Source organism: Molossus molossus, unplaced genomic scaffold (assembly GCF_014108415.1).
Source record: "Molossus molossus isolate mMolMol1 unplaced genomic scaffold, mMolMol1.p scaffold_m16_p_7, whole genome shotgun sequence".
NCBI classification, from domain to species: Eukaryota; Metazoa; Chordata; class Mammalia; order Chiroptera; family Molossidae; genus Molossus; species Molossus molossus.
Window position 1 is genome coordinate 91,983,831 of NW_023425401.1, and position 19,927 is coordinate 92,003,757.

A 19,927-nucleotide genomic window follows, 5' to 3' on the forward strand; every position below is an offset into this window, starting at 1 on the left:
TAATCCTCACCCAAGGATATTTTTCCATTTATCTTGAGTTAGAGTGGGAGGGAGGAAGAGAGAGAGAGAGAAACATCGATGTGAGAGAGTCACATCAATTGGTTGCCACCCTCACGACCTCAGCCAAGGCCAGGGTACATGCCCTTGGTCAAAATTGGACTCAGGACTCTGGTCCACAGGCCAGCACTTTAACCACTGACCCATAGTTGCCAGGGCAATAACGGAGGGTATTTAAGAGATGGCTTCTTGCCCTGGCCAGTTTGGCTCAGCAGTTAGAGCGTCAGCCCATGGACAATAGTGTCTCGGGTTTGATTTCCGGTCAAGGAAATCAAGATACGTGATGTATCTTGGTTGCAGGTTCCATCCCTGGTCCCAGTCAGGTTCATGCAGGTGGCAACCAGTCTGTCTCTCTCACATAGATGTTTCTATTTCTTTTCCCCTTCCCACTCTAACAGTCAATGGAAAAATATTCTTGGGTGAGGATTAAAAGAGAGAGCGAGAGAGAGATGGCTTCTTACTTTACTGTTTCTTTTTACGTTTCAGATCAAAAGCTGTAAGATTACACATTTTCTGAAAGAAAATGCATGTTAATTATAAGATTTAAGTTATGCCTAACACCAAATCAGTATCAAGAGGAATCTTTTCTCATAGTGTTGCTCATACTCTGTGATTCTGATCACTTTCCAATGTATTCATGAAATGAACATAGACTGGGAAAAGATTATTTGCTGCCAAGTGACAGTCTTTTTTCAATCCTGCATTTAATAAAGCATAGGAGTATGCCATGATTTCAATTCTGTTAAAATTTTTTATTTGAAGTTCCCATTCCAGCCCTGGCCTGTGTGGCTCAGTTGGTTGGAGTGTTGTCCTGTACACTGAAACTTCTGGGGTTTGATTCCTAGCAGAGCACATTCCAAGGTTGTGGGTTGGATCTCCAATCACGGTGCGTGTATGGAAGGCAACTGGTCGATATTTCCTCTAACATCAATGTTTCTCTGGCTTTCTCCCTCTCCTCTCCTCTCTCTCTCTCTCTGAAAAATCAATAAGAATATATCCTCAGGTGAGGATTAGGAAAAAAAATTGTAAAGTTCCTATTCCAAACTGGGCCACTTACTTGTGTGACTTCATATATGTTGTCTTAGCCTCTATGAGTAGGTGATTGCATCTTTACATTGGAGTTTTCATATCATACACATATTTTGAAATCAAATTAGGATAACAGATCTAGAAAAAAGCTCATGAAAGGCAAAGTACATTGATTCTTGAACCTTCTAATTTTGCTTTATCATCTGCACACTAACCATCTCAGCTTATTAACATTCTCATAATCAGAGATATGTGTTCTTCCCACATTATTTCCTTAGTGTTCTATTTGTGTGGTTATGTGTAGAATTCCAGTTCGACATAGTGTATAATAAAATAAGGTGCTTTTTTTTTTCTTTATTGATTTTAGAGAGGAAGAGAGAGAGGAAAATATCGATGAGAGAGAACATTGATTGGCCATCTCCTGCATGCCCCTCATTGGGGATCAGCCCACACCCTGGGCATGCGCCCTGACCAGGAAATAAACCAGTGACCTCTTGGTGCATGGGTCGATGCTCAACCACTGAGCCACACCGGCTGGGCTAAGCTGCTTATTTTTTTAGAATAAGCTTGGTTCTGTCTTTGTGTGCCTGTGTTTGTTTGTTTTTTAAATACTCCTGACTTGAGGTATAAATGATTCCAGAACTATTTTTAATAACTTCATATTTTTAACAAAAGTGTTATCTTTTTTCAAAAGGAGCTGACTGGTTTAAATTTTTGAATTTTTAGAAAACCATGTTAGTAGTTGTGATTATATACCAAGAAACTGAGGTTCTCCTAAAAGCAATAAAAATATACATATATAGCCCTGGTTGGTGTTGTTCAGTGGTTAGAGCACCACCCCATGCACTGAAGGGTCTCAGGTTCAGTTCCCGCTTAGGACACGTATTTGGGTTGCAGGTTCAATCTCCAACCATGGTCAGAGCATGTGCAGGAGGCAACCAATCAATGTGTACCCATCGATGTTTCTCTCTCTCTCTTTCTCCCTCTCTACCTCTGTCTCCCTCCCCTTCTTCACCTCCCTCTCCCTTCTACTCTCTCTAAAAAAATCAATGGAAAAATATCCTCAGGTAAGGATTAACAATATTATATATTTATATTACATTATGTTAATATTATTATATACACACATATAAAGATCTGCATGTTGTTTGATACAAAGAGTGGAGAACCCAGATAGGAATGGGTATTCACTCCTGAATCCCAACCATCATCTGAAACCTACCTCTATAGCAGCAGTTCTCAACCTGTGGGTCGCGACCCCTTTGGGGGTCGAACGACCCTTTCACAGGGGTTCTCTAAGACGTAACAGTAGCAAAATTACAGTTATGAAGTTGCAACAAAAATAATTTTATAGTTGGGGGTCACCACAACACGAGGAACTATATTAAAGGGTTGCGGCATTAGGAAGGTTGAGAACCACTGCTCTAGAGAGAGAGGCTAGGTTTGCTTTTGGATTCAAGTGAACCAGCCATGGACTGTGCTTGCCTTTTATCCAGGTGGCCCATTACAGACCAGTAACAGGTCACTTAAGAGAAAAATTCTCAGTTGCCTATTGGATAGTTTTGTTTTGGGGACTATTTTTATTTCCATGCTTTAACCTTGGGCAACAACACGTGTAGTCACAGCACACACCTGGCTAAATAAATCCAGAGCCTTGTGTCCTTTTAACCTTTTGCTGGATTTCTCTGCATTTTCTACAGAAAGATTGTAAGTAAAATAGATGGCGACAAGGACGGGTTTGTCACTGTGGATGAGCTCAAAGACTGGATTAAATTTGCACAAAAGCGCTGGATTTACGAGGATGTAGAGCGACAGTGGAAGGGGCATGACCTCAATGAGGACGGCCTCGTTTCCTGGGAGGAATATAAAAATGCCACCTACGGCTACGTTTTAGGTAGGTCCCTACTACCTGGGGGAAAAGCCTTGTGGAGCTGGCACCTTGAAACGTAACTGTTTTGTCTTGTAGAATGATTGTAGATAAAATAGACGCGGATAAAGATGGGTTTGTGACGGAGGGGGAGCTGAAAGCCTGGATTAAGCACGCCCAGAAGAAATACATATATGACAATGTTGAAAACCAATGGCAGGCGTTTGATATGAATCACGACGGCTTAATCTCCTGGGATGAGTACAGGAACGTGATTTATGGCACTGACCTGGGTAAGGGGCAAGATGTCAGCCTGGCAGAGACCATGGTCTTGAGTCAAAGAAACAAATGGGTCACGCAGTGAAGGAAAGGAAGAAACTGCGTATCTTAAATAGTTCAATGCTGAGCTGATTTCCCTTCATTTCATTAATTTTAAATTTGTGTATTTTTAAAATTTGTTTAATTTTGGTTTTCGAAGGCCTGGCATCTTCTACATCTTTTAGCATTTCAGATATATTTTTGCCATGTTTTCTTTCTGTCATCCCTCAGAGAGACCGTTTTGGAGTAGATCTTGTTTCAAAGGCTGCATTGTTCCAACAATGCAAAGCAAGATGCTTTGATTTTTCTCTTGACATAATCACATTAAGGTGTTGGACCTGAAATTCAAACCAAATTAGATTCCTTTATAAGTAGTGGAAATAGGAGGAAAATTAGTCTTTCCTTAATAAAATATACATCAACTACAACTTTCCTTGATAAAATATAACTATTTCAGTATGCCTGCTTACTGACGTTCAGAAATGAAAATTTCCCATTTGTTTTCTCTGGCACATGAGTTTTATCAGCCTGCTTTGCAAATGCTTCAAGGCAAATAAATATGACTTTGATTGCTTTCTGTTGATTTGGTAGCATGTGTGCTTGGGCCACCTGTTAGTAATTTTCTTTTACTTATTACACTTGCCTGCTACTGAATGCTAGGTGGCGATCTTACTGAGTTGATGATTTAGGGTGTTTCTGTTAGTGAGATTCCTCTGTTGTCCATGGTTACAATTTGAGACAAAAATGTATAAATATTCCTTCTTGCATTTTTATCTCAGAAACTGGGCAAATTTCTGGGTTAAAGCAGGCGCTTTTCACCCCTGACAGTGAATGTATAATGTTCTTTTTCCCCACTAGATAGCCAGCTGTCCATGTTAATTACAGGACCGCATGCATTTCGAGTGAAGAGACTTTTATTTCTGTGTCAGCTTGTTCTCATTCCTAAGATTAAAGTGGCAGTCTCTCTCCAAGCTTGACACTTAGCCAAGAACCAAACATAGACTTCACCCAATTAAGAACACGTGTATTAAAAAGTCAGGGCAGATGGAGGAGTCATTCGTGCTTTTTGCTCTCTGGCTGAGACCTAACACCCTCCTGATTTATTTGGAATTAATTATAAATACAAAACAAAGGGTAGGCTATTGGTGATCTAAACAGAACGGTGTGTTAATAAATCTCAGCTCAGACCTAGGCACTCACTGGCTGCCCAGAATGAATTTTAAGCTCTTTGGATGTTTATGTGCATACAAATCTGTTGAGAGCTCTGTTAGCTAACAGGGCAAATGATTTGATGTAATGGGTATTTTTACTGACTGAGACTGCATAAGCTGAAGCACTGGCTGGAGAAACAATGTCTTTATAAGGCATCTTTCCCTGGAGGCATGTGGGTAGACAGTACCCAGGGGATAATGAGTTGTCTTACAGAAGTGCTGAGGAGTGTTTCGTGAGTGTATTCTTGATTCATTTTAGAGTTCAGGTATAAATCATCTTAGCTTTTAATTAAATTCTGTCATAATGAATCTGCTTTCCACCAAAGGACCGGTAACATTGTCTCTGCCACAGGTAAAATATGAAAAACAAAGATCCACCATGCCTATACCAAAACTAGATCAAGAGCCTACCCAATGCTGTGTGCAGACGGTGCTTAGGACAGATAAAGCATGTTGAACTGTGATGATAGGCACATGAGTTTAGTCATTGAAAATAAAGTTTATGCTAAAAAAGGAAAAGTTTTCATTGTGATGTATGTGCATATTATCAGCCTCCTTGATTCCAGTCACCATGTTTTACTCTAAGGAGGAGAAGAGAAAGGCTCTTGGCTAAGAATCTAGTCTTTTTTTTTTTTTTTTATGTACAAAGAGATAGCATTCTGTGGTAAGGTAGATGTCTTGAATGGCTCATTCATGGAAGTTCACTTAGTCCAACCTAATGAAGCCGATGTCCTTCACGTACTGACGGAAACACTGGTGGCACATATTGAGGCCATATTTCCGGATCAGACCGTGCCCGTTTGAGCAGACGGGGCAAGAACGGGAACCCTGGCCGAATTTTCTCGGATGGCTCCAGTAGAGTTGCTGGTGACTCATCTTGTTCGCTCGGAAGCAACGAGGCAAAAAGCCAAGAATCTAATGTATAAGTTGTCTTCTATCTTTCTTGTTTATGTTATGTAGTTGGTACTGAAACATTATTTGTTTAGAAGAAATAACAGTATCTGAGAAAGTTATATTTTCCTTCAATTATCCATCTACAGCCTATCATGACTTTTTTTAAAAAATATGTTTTTATTGATGTTTTAGAGAAAGAGGAAGGGAGAGAGAGAGAAAAAGATCGATGTGAGAAAGAGAGACGTTGCTTGGCTGCCTCCTGCACGCCTCCCACTCGGATCAAGCCCGCAACCCAGGCATGTGCCCTGACCAGGATTGAACCAGGACCTCTCAGACCATGGGGTGATGCCCAATCCACTGAGCCACATCAGCTGGGCATGGCTTTGAATATATACATATAGGGTCCCCAAAACCTCATGATGCAGTAAGCTGTCTTACTGAGTTTTGACGCTCAACAAAGCATGAAGCTTCAAGCTGCTCAACTCTCAAAATAGAGCAATAGTCTTTTTTTTTTAACTGCTTAAAGTATGGAAAGATTGAACTACAGTGTCAGAAGTTAGTAGGGTGATGTTATTGTTAAAGGGGTCCTGTGTGTCTTTATAAAACTAGTACAATGTCCTTTTTTACTTGGTCAGTATGTTGCAGAAACAATTATTCCTTACCTTTAATGTGGTGTCTTAACTTTCTTACTTTCAAAGTGGTAATATTCTGTTGCTTGAATCTAACTGGCTTATTTAATGGGGTAGAAGGCCTTTGATATCTAGCTTTTTTATTTTAATTTTTTTTTAATCCTCAACATTTTTCCATATTTTGTTCAGATAGAGTGGGAGGGAGGGAGAGAGAGAGAGAGAGAAACATCAACGTGAAAGGGACACATCGAGTGGTTGCCACTCGCACGACCTAACCGGGGCCGGGGACAAACTGCAACCGAGGTACGTGCCCTTAGCGGGAACCGAACCCGGGTCTCTCTGGACCGCAGGCCGACCCTCTAACCGCTGAGCCAAACCAGCCAGGGTGATATCTAGCTTTTTAATGGGAACCTGATGTTTAATAAAAATAGCAATGGCTAACATTTATTGAAAGCCTACTATATGCCAGGCACTCTTCTAAGTAATTAGATTTATTTGCTCATTTAAACTTCAACAGTCCTGTGGGGCAGGAACCATTATTATCTCCATTTTACAAATGGGTAGATTGAAGCACAGTTAGGTTACTTGCCCAAGGTCACATGCTAGAAAGTGATAGAATTTGGATTCAAACCCAGACCATGTGGCTTTAGAACCACCACTACATCTCGGATAAAACTAAAAAACTCAATCCCTCAAACAGCCTCAACAGTCAGTAACAGTGAAGAATTTACATAATTGGTTACATAGTCCAGGAGCCAGGGTTTCATGTTGAATAGCAAGCATTTACATTCAATTTGGACCTGACTTTGAGGTCTTTGATTACCCAAACTGAATGTCTGTACTGCTGCAATTGTACCTGTGTAATCAAAGAGTTATTTCTTCATTGCTTGGTTTATCCTTGGAGATTGATTCCCCAGCCCACATATTTTCATGTTTTCTGGAAGTCTTTTAAGATTTAACCTAAATTTTTATTTTCTAGATGATCCAGACCCTGATGATGGATTTAACTATAAACAGATGATGGTTAGAGATGAACGGAGGTTTAAAATGGCAGACAAGGATGGAGACCTCATTGCCACAAAGGAGGAATTCACAGCTTTCCTGCACCCTGAGGAATATGACTACATGAAAGACATAGTAGTGCAGGTAGGTGAGAGCAGGGATTCTCGACGAATATAATTTCTCTTTTTGTTGCTTATGTGTCTTTCCCCTTTCACCTTTCCTGTGTATTTGGAAGCAGTGCAAGTGCTGGCCAGGTTGGATCCAGGCTCTGTCACTCTGTTTTTCTGTGATCAAGTCATTTATCTTAGGTGCTATAGACTTTCTCTTTAGTATGACAATACTTATCATCAGATCATGTATTTTGCCATTTAATTGGTGGCTTCATATTATAAGCATGAGAGAAAATCCTATTTTTTAAAAATATCTCATGACCTGTAATCAGTTATGGAGTAATAACAGTGATACTAAATAATTCTCACAGAAGGCAGTTACCAGTAAAACAGACTATAGCTATAGACATACTTACTGGTCACATCTGTTAATATGGGTTCCGCAGGACTAGGACTACCAGATCATCATGGGTTTAGTGGATAGTTCATAATTAAGCAGTACCCGTGTCTCTTCAAGAAGACTCATAGTTATTTTAGGTTGAAGTATAAAACACTGAAAATGTTTTATCATTAATAGTCTCTCAATCTTTTCTGTCTAGGAAACAATGGAGGATATAGATAAGAATGCTGATGGTTTCATTGATCTAGAAGAGTATATTGGTAAGTTTGTTTCTGGCATTTCTCTTAGAAGGGGCTGAGAAGCTTTGGGAGATAGGTTCTTCCATGGAAACAATTTATCCCATTGGTCAACTCTTAGCACATCATTAAGCTACACCAATGTGAGGAATAGTGGGTTGTGGTAAATTATCTGTAACAGAACTGTCCAATCAAAATGTAAATGTGAACCACATACGAAATATTAACTTTTTCATAGCCATATCAAAAAAAACATAAGTTTGACTCAGTTGAGTGTTGTCCCATGCACTGAGAAGTCACCAATTTAATTCCCAGTCAGGGCACATGCCCAGGTTGCAGCTGGATTCCCAGTGCAGGAGGCAGCCGGTAGATGTTTCTCCTCCCCCATCTCCTTCTCTGTCTAAAATCAATAAAAACTATTTTTTTTTTTTATTCTCACCCAAGGACATTTTTCCATTTTTTGTTCAGATAGAGTGGGAGGGGGGGAGAGAGAGAGGCCTTGGCCGGTTTGGCTCAGCAGTTAGAGTGTCGGCCCTCAAACCGGAGAGTCCCGGGTTCGGTTCCTGCTAAGGGCATGCACCTCGATTGCAGTTTGTCCCCAGCCCCAATTGGGGTCGTGTGGGTGGCAACCAGTCGATATGTCTCTCTCACATCGATGTTTCTCTCTGCCCCCCCCCCCCCCATCTGAAGATAAATGCAAAAAATGTCCTTGGGTGAGGATTAAAAAAAAAATACATGAAAATAATTTCAGTAATATTTTATATAACCAAATATTATAATTTCAGTATTACCATAAATTATTGAGGGTTTTTGTTTTTCCTACTAAGTCTTTGGAAGAGTATTTTATACATAAAGCACATCTCAGTTGGGACCATCCACATTTCACGTCCTCAATAGCCACACATGGTCACTGACTACCATACAGGCCAGCACTGATATAGTACATCCCAGATGCCCTGTGGAAGTGACAGTAAAGAGCTGCAGGGAGCCTAGACTGGCATAAGGAAACCCAGGAGAAGAAGACAAGGATTAGAATAAAAGAGATAGGTGGATGAATAAGGGACCAGGATTACTGGTTCATTAGAGCTGTGGTTCTCAACCTTCCTAATGCCACGACCCTTTAATACAGTTCCTCATGTTGTGGTGATCCCAACCATAAAATTATTTTTGTTGCTACTTCATAACTGTAATTTTGCTACTGTTATGTCTTAGGCAAACCCTGTGAAAGGGTCGGTCGACTCCCAAAGATCGCGACCCACAGGCTGACAACTGCTGCTTTAGAACCTTTTGTTTTCACTGTGTTCTAGTCATGTTTCCCATTTAGGTTCTCTTAAGTTACTCCTTTCTGCCATTTTTTCCTTGTAGTTGTCTATTTTTTAAAAAGTTGTTTTGTTTTGTTTTTGATGTTATACCTTTAAGGCTAATTTCTCCCAGGTAAAGCTGTTTTTATTTCTTCAGAATAATTTCATGATTTCCCCATTGCCTTAAAAAAAGGAGCTGCCTCTCTTACCAAGTGTTGACCAAATTGTTTCCCAATTACTGTGATAGAAATTAAGATAAGTAAAGAAGCCCTGGCTGGTTTGGCTCAGCGGCTGGAGCATCGGCCCTCCAAACGAAGAGTCTCTGGTTAGATTCCGGTCAAGGACAGGTACCTCCGGTGCAATTTAATCCCCGGCCCTGGTTGGGGTCCTGTGGGAGGCAACCAATTGATGTCTCTCACATCAATTCACATCAATATTTATCTCTCTCTCTCTCCCTTCTTCCCTCCCTCCCACTCTATCTGAAAATCAATGGAAAAATATCCTCAGGTGAGGATTTTAAAAAAAGATAAGAAGAGATGAAAGATAATTATTTTTTTTTAAACTGATCTTTATTGTTAAATGTATTATAGCTGTCCCCTCTTTTTTCCCATTGACCTTCCCCTCCCCAATCCTGCCCCCCCTCCTGCCTTCCCCACACTATTGTGTCCATTGGTTATGCATATATGCATAGAAGTTCTCTGGTTTATCTCTTCCCACCCTCCCTCCCCCTTTCCCTTTGAGGTTCATCAGTCTAACAACCAATTTGTACTATATTTTTTTAATCTGTTGTTTAAATATGTCTTTATTGCTTTTTTAGAGAGAGGAAGTGAGAGAGATGGGAACATCGATGTGAGAGAAACACTGATCGGCTGCCTCCCGCACACCCAATTTGTACTTTTGTACTTCTGAATTCTTTCATCTTTTTCACCCATTCCCCCAGCCCCCTCCCATTTGGCAAACAACAGAAAGTTCTGTGTATCTATGAGTCTGTTTCTGTTCTGCTTGGTTATTTTATTTGTAGATTCAATTGTTGATAGATACATATTGTGATGATGATGTATGTTGGTGTGGACCCCTTCAGGATCATCTTATTTGGGACTCTCTGTGCTTCTTGGACTTGTATACATGTTTCCTTCACCAAGTTAGGGAAGTTTTCTGTCATTATTTTGTCAAATAGGTTTTCAGTTTCTCTCTCTCCTCCTTCTGGTACCCCCATGATGTGAATGTTGGTACACTTGAAGTTGTCCCAGAGGCTCCTTACACTATCCTCATTTTTTGGGATTCTTTTTTCTTTTTGCTGTTCTGATTGGATGTTTTTCCTTCCTTATATTCCAAATCAATGGTTTGCTTCTTGGCTTTACCTACTCTACTATTGATTCCCTGTAAATTATTCTTTATTTCAGTTAGTGCATCCTTTATTTCTGACTGGTTCTTATTTATGTTGTTGATGTTCTCACTAAGTTCCTTGAAGGTCTCACCAAGTTCCTTGAATGTCTCACCAGGTTCCTTGAGCAACCTTATAACCAGTGTTTCTGCATCTTATTGATTGCTTATCTCCATTTTGTTTAATTCCTTTCCTGGAGTTTTGTTCTTTTTTTTTTTTTTTCATTTGGGACATGTTTCTTTGTCTCCTCATTTTGGCTGCTTCCCTGTGTTTTTTTCTGTATATTAGGTAGAGTTGCTATGTCTCCTAGGCTTTGTAGAGTGGCCTATTGTTGTAGGTGTCCTGTAGGATCCAGTGGCACAGCCTCCCTGGTAATCCCAGCTGGGCTCTCAAGGTTCACTCCTAGTGTGGACTGTACACCCGTCTTTTGTAATTGAGTCTTGATTGGTGTTGGCATGCCAATGGAAGGGATTTATTCAGGCTGATCAGCTGCAAGGACTGGCTGTGCCCACTGACCCACTGACCACTGGCCTCTGACTCCCTGGAGGATCAGCTGTGCAGGAGCCCAACACACAGAGCAAGACTGACTTCATCCAGGCTCTTGTACTTACTGAGTTCATTAATTGAGTGTGTCGCTTGTGGAGGTGGTTGGGTGGTGGTGCTTTGATGTGGTCTGAAGCTGTCCACTGGGTGTGCTGGCTCTGGGGCAAGGCGAGCCTCTGCCTATGTTCTGCCTGGGGCCACCCAGCATTGTGTTTATTTGTTTGTTTTTGTTTTTATTTTTTTAGAGAGAGAGGAAGGGAGAGAGAGATAGAAACATCGATGTGAGAGAGATACATCAACTGGCTGCCTCCTATACACCCCTTACTGGGGATCAAGCCTGCAACCTGGGTATGTGCCCTGACCAGGAATTGAACTGTGACCTTTCAGTCCATGGGATGACGTTCAATCCACTGAGCCACACCGACCGGGCATGAATATCTTTGTTACAAATGTCATTTCTTTTTTTTTTTCCTTATCTGAGGACATTTTTCCATTTTTTGTTCAGGTAGAGTGGGAGGGAGAGAGAGGAAGAGAGAGAAAGAGAAACATCGATGTGAAAGGGACACATCGAGTGGTTGCCACCCACATGACCCATCCAGGGCCAGGGACAAACTGCAACCGAGGTACGCGCCCTTAGCGGGAACCGAACCTGGGTCTCTCTGTAGAGCAGGCCTACGCTCTATAACCGCTGAGCCAAACTGGCCAGGGCCAAATGTCATTTCATTTTGAAAAATACTAGGTAATTTTATATTTTGCATTCCTGATTTACTGATAGTAACTTAATTTAGTGTACCACTGGTTTTGTGTTCTATAAGCCAGTTTGTTTTTAGTCCTCTGATCTTTATTTTAAGCATGAAAGGGAGACTTAAACCCTACCTCTATCACCTGTCACTTAAACTGCATTGAACAATAATTTCTTTACTCAGATTTTGTCTAATGAGACCTGATATTTATTTTCTAGAGTTATTCAGTTGAATTACTCCTTGAAAATTTACTGCTTTTTCCCCTAAGACTCAGTAATATACTTTTGAGTATTTTAGAGAAAGAGGGATGAGCACTGGAACATAGGATTTTTTTTTCAATGTGATTTTTTTAGTTGAGTTCTTCAGTGGAAATAAATATCTGTGTGCATTTACTGAGCCCATTTCAAAGTTGACGTTTTCTACTGTTAAAAAAAAAATATATATATATATATATATATATATATATAACCTGAGGACACTTTTCCATTTTTTGTTCAGATAGAGTGGGAGGGGGAGAGAGAGAGAGAGAGAGAGAGAAACGTTGACACGAAAGGGATACATTGGCTGCCACCCGCACAACCAACCAGGGCCAGGGACAAACTTCAACCGAGGTGCGTGCCCTTAGCAGGAACTGAACCCGGTCTCTCTGGACCACAGGCTGACGCTCTAACCGCTGAGCCAAACTGGCCAGGGCCTGCCTGTTAAAATATTTGTGTTTTTTTTGTTAATCCTCACCCAAGGATATTTTTCCATTGATTTTCAGATAGAGTGGAATAGAGGGAGGGAGGGAGAGAAACATCAATGTGAGAAAGACACATTGACCAGTTGCCTCTAACCGGGGCCAGGGATCAAATCTGCAACCCAAGTACATGCCCTTGACTGGAAATCGAATCTCTGACACTTTGATCTGCGGGCTGACACTCTCACCTCTGAGCCAAACTGTCCAGGGCTCTACTGTTAGATATTGTACTCTTCATTCTTGGTTTTTGCTATCTTACCACTATTCCTAAAACTGAGGGACTCATTTGAACCTTCTGAGGGGACGAAATAGGTTTTATAACAGTTAAGTACTATCATTTACCAAGCATTGAGGCCAAATGAGATAGTTCTGTCTCCCTCCCCATCATATAGATTCAAGGGCAAAGGAATTGTGTCTTGACACTACTGAAACTCAGCTGTGTATATGCTGCTTTCTTTTGCAAACCATCAACTGATGCTAACACTTTTACACCCAACTAATGGGCTTTGTTAAGCTGAAAGTCTCCCAGTATCTTCTGGTTTCTAGGGATGTGCTATCCTGTTGAGAGATCCTAAAGAAACAAGTAGTCTTTGACTCTTACATTTAGCATTAATAAAAAGTCTTCAGTTATACTGTTGAATTTTTGTTTTGTTTTGTTTTGGTTTTGCTTTTGCTTTTTTGGCTTTATTTCATTGTATGCTCTTATCTCCTTTGTCAACCTTTTTAAATTATTAATTTATTTTTGTTACAGATGTTTCTCCTTTTTCCTCCATTGACACCCTCCTCCTGATCCCCACCCCCACCCCGTCCCCAGCATTATTGTCCATGTCAATTGGTTACACATACATGCATATGAGTTCTGTGTTTTATCTCACCATCCCCTTCTTCTGAGGTTTGTCAGTCTGTACCCTACTTCTATGTTTCTGGGTCTATTTTGTTCATCAGTTTGTTTTGTTCATTATATTCCACAAATACAATGTGTAATTTTTTTAATCTTTAAATGTATTACAGAGCATTGAGGACATACACAGAATTAGATAGAATAATATAATGAATCCCCAGGTGCCTATACCCAACCCCAACAGCCATCAGTCCATGCCCAATCCTTTCACTTCCTTACCTACCTCCTTTATTATTTTGAAGTCAATCCCAGTCATCATTTTATTGATAAACATTTGGTTATGTATCTCTTAAGATACATGTGTATTCCTAAAACTTTTAAAACATAATTTCAAGAAATTAGTACTTTCTTAACATCATTATGTAGATTGAATTCTTTTTTTTTTTTTAATCCTCACTCGAGGATATTTTTCCATTTATCTTCAAATAGAGTAGAAAGGAGGGGGACAGAGAGAAACATCGATGTGAGAGAGACACGTTGGTTGCCTCCTGCATGACCCCAACCAGGGCCGGGGACCAAACCACAATCGAGGTATATGCCCTTGACCAGAATCAAACCTGCAATTCTTTGGTCTGTGGGCCGAGCTCTAACTGTGACCCAAACTGGCCAGGGTGATTGAATCCTTTTTAAATAGAAAATTAAGTAGTATCATTCTTCTCTCTACTCATCTAGCTTTAAAATGCACTTACACTGTATTGTATAGTCTAGCTTTTATTAAAAGTATGTCTTTTATGCACACACTTACTCTAATTCACAACTTCGCAGTCTGTATACTGTGAAAGGTCTCCTTGACCCTTGGCACAGCTAGGGCAGGGTACTTGCCCAGTGGGTCATACAAATACTATATTTTCTGAATGTGCTGTATTGTGGTGGGTGGGGAGAGATTGGCAAGTCCTACTCTGAGGAACTTCTTCTGTTAACGCAGAAGGAGTTGTTCTTTCTTAACCCTCAAATTCAGAAAAATGACAGTACTAACTGTCAAATTACAAAAATAATGTAATTTAGTAATGAGCTCGATGTCCTCTGTTCAGGGGAAAACAATTCATGTATTAGGCTACAGTGGCTCACAAGCAGTGGAGTCCTGGGAGATTTGTGGCAAGAGCGAGTGTTGGAGGAGGCAACACGGAAACGGCAGAACTGGCTAGGAGGTCGGGGATTTCCTTTACACGGCTAGAGGTCCTCTTTTCCAGGGTCAGGTAAACTGAGCTGGAGGATCGTGATTGGTGTAGGTTAGGTTTCCATGGCAGTGAGGCACTTCCTATAAGTGCAGGCTGACTTGGGTTTAGATTTGTGTCATGGGCCAGGCCACTGGGACAGCTTTCATTTTGTGGGTCCCCACATACAAATTACATTTATCACAGCTAAATAACTACCTTTGCTTAGAGCTACTAGAAACTATTTAAACTTCTATTAGGTGTGTTTCCAGACCTTCTATGAAGTGTACCTACAGTTACTTAGATGTCACATAACTCAGGAGTCTTCAGACTTTTTCACTCACGTAATTCCTGAAAGAATTTTGACAAACAGTATTCTCTTACACATTTTGAAATTGGCATCTTAAATATTTAAGTAGAAATTTAAATAGTTGTATAGAAAAATCTCTGTAAATATTGATAAAGTACGTTAACTCTTAAATAAATCTTGTAAAATTAAAATACTATAGCAACTTTCTAGCTACCATTATTCATATAAATAATTTAAACAAACCAACTTTAAAAATGTAATTAGGAAATTCATGCCCTGACTCTGGTTAGACCATTGGCCTGCACAGGGAGGGGTCAATTTTCAGTCAAGGTTGCATGTTAGATCCCTGGCCCCAGCCAGGGCACATTGCAGGAGGCAGCTGATCAGTGTGTCTCTCTCATATCGATGTTCCTCTCTCTCCCTCTTCCTCCCTCCCTCCCTTCTACTTTCTAGAAATCAATGGAAAAAATATCCTCAGGTGAGGATTAAATAAATAAATACTAGGAAATTCAAATTTGGATTGAGTATAAAATAACAAAAAGTTGTTTTTGTAAAATGTGATAATAGCATTATGGCTTTATAAGAAAATGCCCATTATTTTAGAGATACATTCTAAAATATACCAAGTAATTGGTTGGGGACAGTTTTGACTTGTAACAAACACGTCTCAAGTTTTCCTGAGAATTTAAAACAGCACCTTTCCAAAACCAGTGGTCAGGTCTAATTAGTTACCATGGAGTGAAATGGAATGTAGGCAACAACTGTCTTGTAAAAGTTCGTCTTTTTCTTGATGTTAGTTGTCTCCCCTTATTTATGCATTTTTAAAAAGAGATACGGACTCTTTGTTTTCAAAACCAGCTGCTGGAAATATTTTTGTTTTAAGAGCAATTAAGGTGCAGGTAAATTCCTTGTTTTCTAAGTTCTCTCTGACCTAAAATACCCTTAGAACTTTTATTTGGTTCCAAACAGTTGGATGAGGAAAGGGGGTTAAACCAGATCAGCATGGAGCAGTCTTTGGAAAAAGGAAAATCCATCTTTTCTGTGTATGTCTGTGCACACAGGTGACATGTATAGCCATGATGGAAATGCTGATGAACCAGAGTGGGTCAAGACAGAGAGAGAACAGTTTGTTGAGTTTCGAGATAAGAACCGTGATGGGAAAATGGACAAGGAAGAGACCAAAGACTGGATTCTTCCCTCAGACTATGATCATGCTGAAGCAGAAGCCCGGCACCTAGTTTATGAGTCAGACCAAAACAAGGTAAGTCTGGTCAGGCCCAAACAATCTAGCAGTGGTGGAAGTCTATTTCTAGGGGATTGCCTAAAATTCCTATTAAGGTACATAAAGCATTTACAGTCTTAATTAATCTAAGTCTGCTACCAACCTAAAGTTGGCAATTGAAAACTTACAGGGCAGCATTCACTGTCTGATCTCATTTTAGAAATCCCTTTGCCAAGTGTATGTAGCATTGGAGGAATTAAGGCTTCAGAAGAGAACCTCTGTGTGTGTAACCTGTGCCCAGCATGTTCTCTTTGGATCCCCAAGAAATTTTCCTTGCTTTTTTTTCTTTGTTGTTTTCTTTGTTCTTTTACCAATTACAGGCTCATTTTGCCTACTCAAGGCTGGTCATATACTTTTTTTTTTTAATGTTTTATTGATTTTTTTAGGGAGAGAGATAGAAACATCAGTGTGAGAAACATCAGTTGACTGCCTCCTGCACGCCCCCTTTTGGGGATTGAGCCCACCACCCCAGGCATGTGCCCTGACCGGGATTCAAACTGGGACCTCAGTCCGTGGAATGATGCTCAATCCACTGAGCCACACTGGCGGGGCTGGTTATTTCCTTCTTAAATCAAATATGCTTTTTAAAATGAAGTCCTTTGTGTAGTAGGTTATAAAAAAGCTTTTCCTGGAGCCTGTTAAAATTGTCCTTGATCAGTTATCTGCGAGGCATTTGTTTCATTAAAAGAGTGGTGTTACCCATCTAAACTGGGGGATTTTTAGCATTCTGAACCTTCTTTTATCTAGGCTGATCTTCAGTTTCAAAAGCAGTTTCTTATCATCAAGCCTTTTTAAGGGTCAGTCTCTTTTGAGTTCTTACTCAGTCACTTCAGTAGACAGGTGCTGTGTCCTGAGGATTGTAAGAAAAAGAAACTCGTGTAATCATCCCTTGGGAATCTGGCCTAGATAGTTTTTGAGATGAGTATCTGAGCCTTCATTGAGGATTGTGTCTGGAATCTGACTGGTAGCTAGGGCATAATAGAGGTGAGGACTCCGCTTGATATTAGCAGATTTTGTTGTTCCCGTTAGGCTATGACTTGATCACTCTAAGTATTTTACCGAGTTCTTCTTGGCTATCTACCCTTGCCTAGGAGACGGCCTGCATTTTGCTTGAAAGGAGGGCATTCTCCCCTTAAGAAACAAACCTGTGTCTCTCAGCATTGAGTTACTGATTGAGCTCTATTATCTCTGTACTTCCACTTTTAACTTTCTTGATAAGAAAAAGGTATTAATTACTATTTGTGTGTGTGTGTGTGTGTGTACATGTGTGTACGTGTGTGTGTGTGTGTGTGTGTGCAGGCTGGTGATGGGGGGGTAGAGTTCACATTTAATTTACTGGGAATTACCATCTTAAATCTTCCCAAACCACTATTGATTGTTCTATAGCGGTGTTTCTAAATTTGGAGTGGGAAATATATTTGCCTTAATTCTCCATTCTCTCTAATTTCAGGATGGCAAGCTTACCAAGGAGGAGATTGTTGACAAGTACGATTTATTTGTGGGCAGCCAGGCCACAGATTTTGGTGAGGCCTTAGTACGACATGATGAGTTCTGAGCTGCAGGCAGAGGAACCATGTTTCTTCAAAAATAATTTATTTTTACAGCTTCTGGTTTCACATGAAATTGTTTGCGCTACTGAGACTGTTATTACAAACTTTTTAAGACGTGAAAAAACATAACGAAAACCATCCTGTCCCCATTCCTTCTCCTTGCTGAGGGACTGGAGGGAAACTGTGCTTCTGAGGAACAACTAATTAGTCCACTTGTGTTTGTAGATTTCCACTTTGTATTATGTATAACATGGTGTTTATTTTTGTATTTGTTCTTTGGTTGGGAGTATGATGTCAAGGATCAAGATCCTCAACTCATAGGCAAACATTAGCCTTCACTCTTTCTCAACCCTTATCATGTAATTTTTATAATTCTGACTTAACTAATTTTTTAAGCCTGAGATCAATAAGAAATGTTTGGAAGAGAAGAAAAAGAAAAAATATACCCCACAGTTTATATTTAGAAAGATGATAATCTTGCCTATTGGAAAGTATATTTCATCAATAGTAGGGGCCATGTATTTTATTCCTTTGCTACAGGTTCAGCAACTAGCTCTGGCATTATCTGGGCAAGGACAGATCCCTGTACTGTAAGAAAGCTTGGCTCAACTTGATTCATTCATCCTTTTTCCCCCCCTTTAGGACTAGCTGTTTGCTAATTTTGTCAAGCACAGCTGTGGTAGGAAGAGTTGGGGCCAGCGTCCTGAAAATCAAGTAGTGAGTGTGATCTTTTTATAGAACTGGACATAGAAACAGCTGGAAAACTGAAGGAAAAATACAAGTGTTTTCAGGGCACACACTTTTTTTCTGGGTGTGCATCTGTTGAAGTGTTCGAAACTCTTGCCTATTGAATCACTGTAAGGGCCCTATTCTGCTCCTATTTCCCCAGATGTTCTGAGGAATTAATTTTGCTTTCACTGCGGTTAAAATGTGCTTCTTTCCAATCATGTCATTGAAAGTGCCTTTCATGAGAGAAACGATCACTGAATGAGGACTCTCTTAAGAAACCCTAAGACAAAATAAAGAGAAGATTATTTGGACCACCTTATATGTAAGCTTAGAGCCTCCCAGTATAGTGTGGGAATTTTTTTTTTTTTTCCTTCTCTTTCAGACAGTGGTTAAATAGCAGTATTAGTTAGGAGCTCGGTTGCAGTGTTTTTATTTTGTGAGCTGGTTTCCAAAAACCACATGCTGCTGAATTTACCAGGGATCCTCATACCTCAGAATGCTAACCACTTAACTACCAGGCCTTTTTCTGTGTCAGCTGGAGAGCTTGGGTTCAGACTCACCGGTGAGGGGCCTACAGAGTCTTTGGTTTGAGGACCATTGCTTACCCTTCTGCCTTTGACTTGTCATTTCCTATTCCCCCACCGCTCCCTCTCCCCACTGCCAAAATTAAAGTTTATCTTGGATCAACAGATTGCCAATCCTTATCAAAGAGAGAGACAATGTAGAAAGAGATAAAGAAACTGTCCTCTGTTCCCAACTCACTTTACCCCTATTTTACATAACACAAGCTCTGTCTTTGGTCCCTTTCTTACAGGTGGGCTTCTTTTGAGAGAATTTGTTGTATTCCAAGTTTTTAGCCCTCAGGTTACTAAGATAAATATATATATATATATAGCTAACCTTTATTATTTCATATATCTTTCTGAATAATATTCGGGTGGTGCTGGGTGATTATAACCTGAACATAGGTATATCCTTTGGTCTTCCATGATCATGTTAAGGTGGGCTACTTGGCCTGGTAAAAAGCCAGACATATGTAACTTCACCCCAGCTTCTGCATTGAGCTCTTGAGAGTGGATACACTCTTATAAGTTTAACCCCAGTATAGAGGGCATGGAAATTCTCTGCTCTCCAGATTCCCCATTTTTATTGTTAAGACCAGAGAGAACTAATAATTCCACCAGCCCTGGCTTAGTTAGAGTGCACGTGACCAGCAGGAGAGCCTCGCAGCTTCCTAGGGTCAGAGAACCCAGGCCTTATGTCAAAGTCACACTTAGAAAGCAAGCCTTCCCCTGCTGAGACAGCAACCTCTGGATGCTGGGTTGTTCAGCAAGCATCGTACTCTAATCTCTGATGGTCCCCTGGATTACTTTTTGTTGTTGTTTTAAATCAAGCCTGAGGCTGGTGGACAGTAGCTGCACACCCATATTGTGTGTCCTGTGAATGCTAGCTCTCTTCAATTTGGATGTTGGTTATTTTTTATAGAGTGTAAACCAAGTTTTATATTCTATAATGCAAACAGGTACCTATCTGTTTCT

At 40.3% G+C, this 19,927-nt stretch overlaps 2 protein-coding genes across 5 annotated transcripts in view; one reads left to right on the forward strand and one right to left on the reverse strand.

Annotated features, from left to right (window-relative positions):
* CALU (calumenin) overlaps nt 1-18,756 on the forward strand; it is a 37,501-nt gene extending 18,745 nt beyond the window's left edge. For 2 of the 4 annotated variants that reach the window (XM_036246975.1, XM_036246974.1), the window contains 5 exons: nt 2,787-2,980; nt 6,985-7,151; nt 7,717-7,777; nt 15,890-16,089; nt 17,561-18,756. In XM_036246975.1, the coding sequence (XP_036102868.1) occupies nt 2,787-2,980; nt 6,985-7,151; nt 7,717-7,777; nt 15,890-16,089; nt 17,561-17,665 (727 nt within the window). In that variant the 3' untranslated portion in view covers nt 17,666-18,756. Of the gene's footprint in view, nt 1-2,786; nt 2,981-3,052; nt 3,247-6,984; nt 7,152-7,716; nt 7,778-15,889; nt 16,090-17,560 lie in introns of all 4 variants that reach the window. The other 2 variants (XM_036246978.1, XM_036246977.1) reach the window with 1 other exon arrangement.
* LOC118620020 (40S ribosomal protein S29-like) lies at nt 5,127-5,372 on the reverse strand. The gene has a single exon (XM_036246979.1). It carries the CDS (start codon nt 5,356-5,358, stop codon nt 5,188-5,190), a length of 171 nt encoding a protein of 56 aa, XP_036102872.1. The 5' UTR covers nt 5,359-5,372; the 3' UTR covers nt 5,127-5,187.
* Nucleotides 18,757-19,927: the final 1,171 nt, after the last annotated feature.

Excerpts from the sequence above, each read along its gene's own strand:
- LOC118620020 (XM_036246979.1), bottom strand. The coding sequence starts at position 5,358 with ATGAGTCACCAGCAACTCTACTGGAGCCATCCGAGAAAATTCGGCCAG.